The sequence below is a fragment of the Sceloporus occidentalis genome, unplaced genomic scaffold (genome assembly GCF_023333645.1).
Source record: "Sceloporus occidentalis isolate IW3139 unplaced genomic scaffold, rSceOcc1.0.p SCAF_7, whole genome shotgun sequence".
In the NCBI taxonomy this organism is placed as follows: Eukaryota; Metazoa; Chordata; class Lepidosauria; order Squamata; family Phrynosomatidae; genus Sceloporus; species Sceloporus occidentalis.
The window spans coordinates 13135476-13146220 of record NW_028316987.1 but is presented as its reverse complement, the minus strand read 5'-3'; the positions used below and the strand labels follow the sequence as shown (position 1 = coordinate 13146220).

Here is a 10745-nt window from a genome sequence, read left to right as displayed (position 1 = left end):
CACATTTAATCTGGCTCCACAGCAAAAGCCAGTCTGACATAGGAGACCCTACTAGCAGCACTGATGCTGTTAGCATAGCCTCTTGCCTCACAGGACATACAATCCCATTACCAATGGCAGCATGTAAGTCTCCACCAATGTCAAGTGAAATGGCAATGACTGTTCCCTCCGTCCTGCTGCATTTATCAAGCATGCAAAATGGAGACTTCAGGGCACAGCTCTGTCTACCGAGCCACTGACTGGATGCAGCATAAAGCAGCTGCTCTTTCCGCAGTGATCAAGAGAAGCAGGAATTGGTCTTGGCAACCCAGCAGCTGTTGTTGTGTGCCAAGGTGGGGCTTTGTGGAAGGAAGCACTAAGCATTCTCTTTGAGTCTGAAAAAGTACATACAGAGGCATAATCTTGTACCTATACTATATGTTACCAACAATTTGTCAACCAGTGTCTACATGTTATTTGGTCTTTTGGGGGATATTACAAATCTTAGGTTTGGACTTTAGGTCCAGTGCTTTCTGCTTTCTGAGGAGGCGGCTACAGGAGGCAGCACTTAAACATTTTGCCTCAAAATCTTATCAATTGTTACCTTCTACAACCCAGCAGTCAAAAGCATACTTGAAGACATACCAAGCAGAGTTACAGTTTATTTACACAGGCATGCCACAATCCATGGATGGGCAGGAAAAGAAAAATACAGATCTGACAGTATTTTTAAAGAATACCTATCTACCTACCTGTACAAGCTGAGATTACATACACAAAACATTTTTTAAAAAAATCAAGAGACCACAGTACAGTACTTACTCCAATGATTTTCTGCACACGTTGAAAAATATCACATAGGTGCAGTTCGTAAGTCATCACTGACAAATTAAAAACCTCTCATCAGTCATGATAGAATAAATGAGTTTTTTTCTTCAAGTGAAACAGGCCTACCTTTAAAAAAAAATAAAGGGTGCAAGTGCAGATACAGAGCCATATATAAAAAAAGACCTGTCCTCCTCACTGCTAAATCAATGTTCAAAATTCCCCAGCTGCTACACTTCCAAAGGTGTCTACAATATGACTCCCATATGCTTCGGTTGCAGTTACAGAGGTAAAGCCAGGATCTACTCTCCCATTCTGGCCACTTATGCACTACTACAACAGGTAAGCAAAAGTGGCCAACAGTTTTAGGAATATGTTGTCTGAACTGCCCAGCTACTGGATGTCAGGCACTGAAGGGAACTAATCCTAGTTAGAATCCAAGTCTACCTCTTTTCTCCTCACCAACCATCCAGTAATTTACTTTAAAATATGCCAGTTTCAGCATTACTTACTTAACAAAGGTTTCTCAGAACACTGGTTCATGGTTTTTTTTTAAATACTTGCTAAAGCGTAAGTCTTAGTTTCTAGATATACTGAACTGATGTTTGATAGATTTGATCAGATCACAAGCATGACCTAATTTTTGCAGGTTTGTTTCACCTAAGTAAGCTTAGTCCCATTTTTGGGGCGAGGCTTTCTGTCCCTGTCTTGCAGGGCAAACAAGAAGGTCTGCCTTGGCTCTGGACACACACTATGTATTACAGACCTTTTGCTCATGGACGAAAAGTGTGGAGGAGGGATGAGGAAAATACCTAAACTTAATAGTGTTAACTTGCTGGACAGATTACCAAGTTTCCAGATCTGATACATAATTTTCACTGTCGTCAGTTGCATGCACCTTCAGTGTTTGCAAGTTTAACAGATCCACTATCTACATGGCAATGTAAGAAAACACAACAGCCAGCGTTTGAGCCACACAGCTTCTGAAAGCACAAGGGAAACACAAGGAAGCAAGAACTTCAACCCTCTTGGCTGACATTAACTGCTAATACAGGTGGTACAGCAGCAGGTTAAACAGCCACAGGCACAGCAATGATAGGAGAGAGCCGAAAGCTGCTCAGGGGCCAATAGGACAGCTCTAAGCTATTACGTATGTAATGGCTAGTTATGACAATATAAGGTACCAATGGAATTCTGAGGAATGCAGACAGCCTTCAGAGCAGATGGGGAAAGTGTGGCCCTTAAAGTCTGCAAAGCCACCAGACTAAACAAATATTGCCAATTTTTGCCCCAAATCCACCAAACTACCACAAAGCCTGCAGAGTTTGCTGCCCATAGTCTCCCATATCTGCCATAAATGACCCCCCCAACCCATTTGCCATGGCTGCTTTAAAGGCTCTCCACACAAACAGCTCAGAATATGGCAAAACTACTCTGCTTTATGATTGTAGGTGAAAACTACATAGAGCCTCTTACAGACCTGAGCCTATGGATTTTAGCAGCAGCCAAAGTAGACCTATTACCTGTTCTAAAAGGCTATTTTTGGTGGAAGAGGAAAGGTAAAAGGGAACTCAATTATGATGCAGTGCTATATACCCTAATCCAGAGAACCAGCACAGCTAGATTTCGTTGTATCTTTGGATTTTCAGTGACAAACATACAAGCTGTCATCCATTACCACATTAATGAAAGTGGTCTGTTGCCTCACCCAAAGTACAAGCAATTCTGACAGTAGTTCTGTAGGAGGCAACCATTCACTCCAAACACACACACACACAAATACAGAGAGACTGCATAATGGGGAGCAGAAAAGAATACACAACAAATTCCCTTGGTGTACATTCACAAGCATCTGTGTGACTTCTGCAGGGCTTGATGGGCAGCACATGGCTTTCTACTCTCAATCTTGTTAAGATCCAGGAAGGGATACAAAAGGAAAGCACATGAGCAGATGGAAAACTGGTTACACTCTAGCTCCAGAAGCAGCTTTAAAATTTCAAGCCTGTATCCAAACATTTAGGACCACCATGATTTATGGCACTAGATTTAAAACTGCAGTTGTTTGTAGAAAAGAATAAAACTGAAGCCAGGGATACATGAAGGGGAGATGAAAAATAACTACTAATCTGAAGTATGCACTTCACCTTCTTTCCCTTAAGTTTGGCTCTAATACTCCAACAGGATTTCTTCAAATTTCCTGACTAAGAATAAATCATTTTTTAACATCACACATACCATGACAGGAAAGAATTAAAGATTAACACCTGCAGACCACAACACAGCCCTTCTGCACGGTCTCAATTAATTCCTCCTGTAGGATGTTAAATAAAGCTATTTTAAAATTCAAGAAAAGTTTCAACTGAAAGCCAGTTTTCAGGCGTATATGAAGAATCATATTTACGTACAAGATGTGTATAAAGCAACATGGGTCTTAAGGTACTGGCTTTCACAGTTGGGCAAATGTAAATGTGTGCCCAATGCACAAATTAAGAGTCAACTGCTGTACCAGTTTCCTGACATGTATACATTGGAAGGAAATGCCCATCTATCATCATGTTCATTCGTAGTATTGCTTTATACAAAATCTCCAAAATCCCACAGGTGAGGAAGCACACCGTATCTGGGAAGGAAGCAATAATGACAGTAGCGACAACAGATCAAACTTGTCTGCCTCACCCAAACTGATTCAGTAAGTGGAGGAAGGCCATAATAAGGAAGGCCGAATGGGGGCAAAGTGTAGCTTCAAAAACAGCCTTTTAAACAACTGAGCACCACAAAAGCTCAGAAAGGAAGAGGCCAATTCAAAATCTTTTGCCACTTCTCACAACAAAAAGGAGGCCACTGGAGCAGACTCTTGGAACAAAGGGTGGACACTGAAGGGCACCAGTTGTCCTTCATTCCTCCTCAGGCCCTTCGATTCCCTTCCACATCAGACACACAGGTATACATCTCCCAAACCTGCCCAGTCAGTCTCTAGCGTTGCTAAGTGACACAATGCCACCATATATATAATCATGATTGAACATCCACTAACATCACAATAAATAGACATGTTGAACATGGGGGAGGAGGAAGAATGGCTACTCCAACTGGCAGAGGTGTGGTCCATCTTCCAGGCCCCCACCTCAAACCAATGCCACCTCTCTCCCCCCAAAAGGGTGGGTGCCCAAAAGCAGTCTGGTTCTTTCGTGCCACATCCAGTGGACACAAAGGGCTGTGCAATGTGTGCTGGAGGCTTGAGAGGAGAAGATGGGAACACATGCAGCCATCTCTCTTTCACAGTTAATTTTTTTAAAAAAAATTGTACATGAAAGAGTGCATGAGAGTACACTGCCAGCGCCTTTCCCATGAATTGGGTCTGAAGCATACTGAGGCACGTCTGCCTTCTCCCTGTATTCTTATCCCAGCATTATTCAGTTGATGTCATCATAGAGGCTGGGAGTGGGAGGTGCAAGCGGTTTAGGCTTCAGTTTCTTCTTACTGGAGCTCATTCCTGGAGCACCTCCAACCAGGCTCATGTGCGGTTTCTTCTTTTTGGTTTTTCGGGACTCTGAGTTGTTTGTACCTGGGGGGAGGGGGGAGAAAAAAGGAGAATGTAAGTCTCTGTACAAGCTTCTGCTCTTTCCCTTGTCATAGTTTCAGTCTTCTTTTCTAGATAATCCCTTCCCTTGTGTTTCTCTGACAGGGACAGAGTCACTACAGCAGTGTAAACACCTTGATATTACACTGCCTAATTGTCTTGGGGCTCAACACGTGAACGGTCTCCATTGAAAAGGAGCATGGGAGGCATTTTCAACATGTTTTACTGTCCCCTGGACCATTTTAAAGCCGGGATAGGCTCCCCCCCCCCCAAAAAAAAAAAACCCAACCAGCCAAACCAAAAAACAAACAAACAAAAAAACCCCCTCCTCTCCTGAGCCTAAAATCACCACAGAAACTTGGAGAAAATGCATGCCACGCTCCCTAGAGAATGGTTGAGGGGGGATTTAAAAATATTTTTGTGAAGGGCCATGGTGGTTGTACAGCCCTCCAAGGCCTCCTGGGGAGATAGAGTTCCACAATTACTCACCCTTTGTCTACGTCTCGCACCATCTTGAGGGAGAGCAAAGCTCTGCCAAGTGTAACTCTGCCTCCTCCACTCCCCCACACATGCACTACCTTCCATTCTGTTGCTGTTGCACACGTGAGGGGTCAGATAATAAAGCAAATACTGGATCCCACCTTGTACAATGACTTTAAGAGGTCTTATGCAGCTTTAATGTCTGCATATGTCACCAACAGTTCTGACTAATGAGTTTCACGTTGTTTGTTAAATCTGGCGTGGCTCTTTTACAATGCGGGTTATCAGAAAGTGAGGATACACATGACAATAATCATAATATTATTCACTCAAGTGACCTTCAGCCTCAGTCGAGTGATCAGGTCTCTATAAGAGTGATCTGCCCAGACTTCTTCCCAGAAGTTTGCTTTGTGAGAAGGAAGAGTTTTTAAAAAAAGAGTGGCAGAGAGGGAGAGGGAAAGGAAGAGGAAAGAGAAAAAGACAAAAGAGATAGGCTTGCCCACTCTTGGTTCTGGTCTAGGCACCACAAAATTTAGTCCTGCTGCCCACTTGTGTATGTTCCCTGCCAGATTCTGGTTTGGCCTATAATAGAACAGTAGATTTCTAGCTTCTTACACCAGGAGGGGGAACCCCAGGCCCTCCAGATGTCACTGAATCATGCTCCCATCATTCCCAATCAATTACCATACTCACTGTTGGTGAAAGGAGTTAAGAGTCTAATGCCATTTGGAGGGCCCAGCTTACCCACTTCTCTGTGATACACAGGGAACATATACCGTGTGAATTTAATCTGCCGACAAGTCCCTGTGGAATCTCTGAACATGGCAGATGATTCTGGGTGAACATGTACACAAGGAGTGCCAACAAATTCTGGCAGGCTCAGGTGACATTCTCTACAAAGTGGATGTCCACTGTATGATGGTTGTTTAGTGAGGAATCCAGCAAATCTTCCCAAACACAAGGAAACACTCCCTCCAAACACATTTGTAGCCTTTACATACAGAAAATCAGGTTGAAAAGAATATGGGATGGGCAACACCTGGCAAAATCTGAACAGCTTGGTATGGGTAGGTCAGAGGCCCTGATCCTATTCACTGATCGAGTAGGGTAAAGTTATGCAAGTGTAGCTGTGCTGCAATACTGCACTGCATCTGTGCATGACTAATACACAACAAACAGTTCAGCCATGCATTCTTCCACTGCATACTGCCAGTCCAACTCTCCACCCACCACTAAGGAGTGCACTCACTGAACCTCCTATCCAACTATGATCTGGAACAGACCGGCCAGGAAGGAGCAGACTGAGGCTGCTCTGATCACCTGTGGGCTGGGACTGCAGCAACTGCACAACCTGCTTTTAAAGCAGGTTGCTGCCGCTGGCCCAAACCCATAACACCAGGAGCTGGGTTACCCCGACTCCTTTTTGCTCTGGACTGAAAGACTGGAGCACAGCCTCAGCCATGTTTGAGCCATGTGTTGTCAACGCGATCAGAAGCCGTTTCTTTATGCCTATGTGTACCACCCCAATGTCACAGGGCAGGTGTAGCCCTGAATATCATGTCACTATTCTGTAATTCTGGGAAAAAATCAAGTGTTTATGTAATGGTAATTGTGTATTCATGTATTACCAAGAGAATTCAGCGAGATCTTCAGTAACTTTGGCCCTGATATTCTGAATAGCCTAATATATTATAGAAAGACTGGAAATATGCAAGAGTGCTATTTAATATACAGAGGTTACTGGGTTTATGAAGTTTTCAGGCCAGATCTGTTACAACACACAGTTCACACTACCCCAGCTATCAAGACAGACTCAAAGCACCACCATTTAGACTTGATCCACTCAGACACTCATTCATATTCTTACTTGCTTTTGATGAGGCTGAATCAGAGGGAGAGATGTCTGAAGATCCATCCCACTGCAGTCGATTCATGAGGGCTTGACTTTCTGCCATATCAAAACTGTCATTCTCCACGCTTCCTTCCGTCTCAGGAAGTGAGCTAGGAAAAGGAGCAGATGGGTGAGAAGGCGAGAAGGAGCAAGAACTGAACTGCTGATGCTTCCTGACTAAAATTTTAAATTGTGTCTAGAGCAAAAGCAAACAAACCATGTTCACAAAGCTCAATGCTTGCTTCTTCTCCTTTCTTCCCATTTAGTTTGATGGCTTCTCTATATAGAGAGAATTCAGCCACACTTAGCACTTCTGTACTTTAAGCCACATACTCAAGGCCACTTTACAGATCCGTTATTTCCTCTGGGTTGCCCAGTTATTTGTCACAGACAGGATAATTTGTAATACTTTTCCACAGTGCACTTAATTTTTAACCAAATTACAAAAAGGCAATGGAAACTTGCTAAAATGCCTTTAAAACAAAGGTTTAGACAAGATGATGGAGAACTGGTTTTATAAACATCATCGAATATGACAATCCATGTGGTCTCCATGGATTAAAAACAACAACTTCCTGACTACCAGAAGTTTGGAGAATAAAATACCTTTATTCTTAGAAGCACCTGATGAGTCACCAGAACCACCAACTATAACCTACACTGTTTTCCTTAAAAAAGTATTTTCTAGCCCTTAGTGGTTAAAAGGTAAGTTTTAAGATGTTTGCACAATGCTAGATGAATTTTCAGAAGCTAAAAAAGACAGACTGAGAACTTTTCTTGAAGTCAGGACTGAAAGACTTCAGTTCACTTCACACCTCCTTACCCTTCTAATTCAGGTCAAACAGAAGTGAAATTATGTCTCCCTCCCGAAAAGCATATGTAAGTATTTTTTTGTATGAGCAAAGTATGCAGAATTTGGATTTCCTCAGTGTGAGGCACAATATCTGATGTATAAAGAGACAGGGCATGTTTGTGAGAGCTGATGTTAAGACAAGGATGGTCTTAATGCAAAAATGGTCAGGTATGGCTCTGTATATCTGCCAAAATTACATTGGTGCAAATATACAAAATTATCCTTGAAACTGTGAGCAACAGAATTTTTATAGTAAAATAAGATTTTCCATAGCTAAGGATGTGGGATAGCTCCTTGCTTCTACACTAAATGTTCTGTAAAATAATAAAGTTACAGAACATTGCCCAACTTGTATAATTTTATGCACACTATAGAAAAGAGAGAGAGAGCAAAAAGCATCTACAATTCTTCTCCAGAATATTTCCAGTTGAATTATATTAACCAGATTATATATATTGTGGGAGGAGTGTAACGCATCACAACTATAATTTCCCGATCCCATCAACTTACGCAGAAGGTCCCAGGAGGTAGACTCTGACTGATCTCCGCTGTTCATCTGTGTGCTGAGGACAGCGCAGGGACCTATAGGCAAAGGACAAGTCAGATTAGGCAGGCACAGGAAGAGAAATGGGTACTTCTCATCATTCCCTCATCTCCTAATATACTCAACCCATTCATTTTCCAAAAAGGGGTTCTCAACAACGCTACTAAAAAGGGCAAATCTACATGTTAAGCACTGGAAAGATGAGCACTCTTCCCCTGTAGTAAATTCCAAGCACTGCACGTTATGCAACAATGCAAAATGGGGAAGCAAGCACACAATTCAGTGTTCCAAGTAAGCTGAAAGTAAGCTGCTAGGTCTCATGGCTGAAAACCTGAAGCTGGCATGGTGGTGAGGACAATTTTGGGTGTAGCCACAAAGAGGGTGCTGAACAGGCTGTCATCATGGCACAGGAATTTTAAATGATATTTCATGGCTAGCTAAAACACAAAGGCCAATATCCATGTAACCTCAAGATCCAAGGAGTTTGTTTCTTCTTCGTAAGATGTGCAACAGCCCCTGCCTCCCCCCAGTACAGCTCTTGTACCCCAGCCACTGCTTGATTGTAGGGGTGCATCCAAGGAAGGAGCAGCCTCTACCTGCAAAGACCATGGCCAGGTGATAATGATGCAGGGTGGAGGCACTAGGGAGGGACGTACTAGAGCCCTCATTCTGCAACACCCACAAAAGTATGTACAGTGACACAACTGGGATTTACATCAGTTTTGATCACCAACAATATTCTAGAATTAGATAGAGGATATTGGACTTATGCACTGGCTTAACAGAGGACAATGAGTTAATTTGCACAATTTATATATATCCTGCAGAATTTGGTTTTTTTTTTTGTGTGTGTGTGTTTGGAACAGAATTTGACTTAACATTTGTTTTCAGCACAGGGTATACAGAGTACTGCATATTCTCTTTTCAATGCAGTGAGCCACATTCATTGACGATCCCTGTCAAAAGGACTGAGAGGCTTATCAATGTCTTTCTATCAGGTAGAAATCCCATCCCTTTCCTTATGAGCTAAAAGTGAGCAACTGAAATAAGGCTGGAAGCCACTTTGCAGATTATTCACATGTTCAAGGACCAACTACTTTTGTCTTAGTAACAATAAACTTATTTTAATTAGAAGTGAATTTAATCCACTTTAAAGAAGTTCATTTGTGGTAAATACTCCATTAGTCAATGAACATGGAATCCTGAAGCATTTGGCAAGATCATCCCCATGTTCCAGAGACTAAGGCAAGAATGTTGCAAAGTTATGTCCAGTTTTTCATTTCCTGTTTTTTCTCCTAAGCTGTTTGTAGTTGATGTTTGAAAAAATAATAATTAAGGTTTGGAGGGTGTTTTAAAGGTTAATGCTGCTGAAAGTAGTTTGGGCCTTTTTAAGGGCAATTTTTTTCATATACTGTAAAGTTCTTTAAAATAAGAAGGGCTCAAGGGGGAGTGAAAAAAAAGAGAGGGGGGTTGAGATCCACAGCAGCCACAGCCCACATTCCTATTCTTCTACTGTATGCATGTAGTGTTACATCTGTATCAATATTATTTATTGGTCTTTACCAACCTATTAGTGCTAACTCTGGCACTAGTGCAGATGTACTGCCATAACTTTGACTGAGGCTGGAAAAGGCCAAAACTTTCAAGGGAGAGAGGTAGAAGCCACAGGCCTGTGGCCAACTCCCAATCTTTCAATCATTGTTAAGAGATCAGAAGCAGTGCATATCTATTTGGCTTTAGCATCACTTGGAGAATTACTCTTTGTTGCTGTTGCTGTTCTTGAATGGACTTCAAATCATAGTGAGCCTGTGAGTGAGACACCTCCAAGCCCACCCACCCACCCTTCATCCTCAACTGCTCTCCTCAGATTCTGCAGTCTCAGGGTTCTGGCTTCTTTATTGAGTCAATCCAACTGGTGTATGGTCTACCTCTTTCTCCTACCGTCCACCTTTCCTAGCATTATTGTCTTTTCCAGCAAGTTGTGTCTTCTTCTGATGTGGCCAAAGTACAACAGCCATAGATTTGTCATCCTTGCTTCTAGGTAGAGCTCAGGCCTGATAGTACCCATTTGTTTGACTTTCTGGCTGTTCACGGCATTCTTAGCACTTTTCTCCAGCACCACATTTCAAATGAGTTGATATTCTTTCTGTTTGCTTTCTTCGCTGTCCAACTCTTGCATCCATACACGGTAATGGGGAAAACAATGGCTCTGACTACCCTTACTTTAGTGATCAGTTTTACATATTTGCACTTTAGGATTTTGTCTAGTTCTTTCATAGTTGCTCTTTCCAGTCCTAATCTTCTGATTTCTTGACTGTAATGTCTGTTCTGGTCAATGATTGGTCCAAGACATGAGAAATCGTTTTTTGTGGGTTTTTCAGGCTATGTGGCCATGTTCTAGAAGAGTTTCTTCCTGACGTGTTGCCAGCATCTGATGCTGGCAAAACGTCAGGAAGAAACTCTTCTAGAACATGGCCACATAGCCCAAAAAACCCACAAAAAAACTACGGATGCTGGCCATGAAAGCCTTCGACTTCACATATGAGAAATCGCTGACTAGTTCTTCATTGTCTAGATGGAATTTATGTAAATC

At 42.3% G+C, this 10745-nt stretch overlaps 1 protein-coding gene across 5 annotated transcripts in view; it reads right to left on the bottom strand.

The window, feature by feature from the left end:
* Positions 1-621: 621 nt before the first annotated feature.
* ATXN7L3 (ataxin 7 like 3) overlaps positions 622-10745 on the bottom strand; it is a 32889-nt gene continuing 22765 nt past the window's right edge. For all 5 annotated transcript variants that reach the window (XM_089531964.1, XM_089531961.1, XM_089531965.1 and 2 more), the window contains 3 exons: positions 8119-8190; positions 6732-6865; positions 622-4369 (listed from right to left, as the gene is read on the bottom strand). In XM_089531964.1, coding sequence (XP_089388090.1) covers positions 4218-4369; positions 6732-6865; positions 8119-8190 — 358 coding nt within the window. In that variant the 3' untranslated portion in view covers positions 622-4217. The remainder of the gene's footprint in view (positions 4370-6731; positions 6866-8118; positions 8191-10745) is intronic.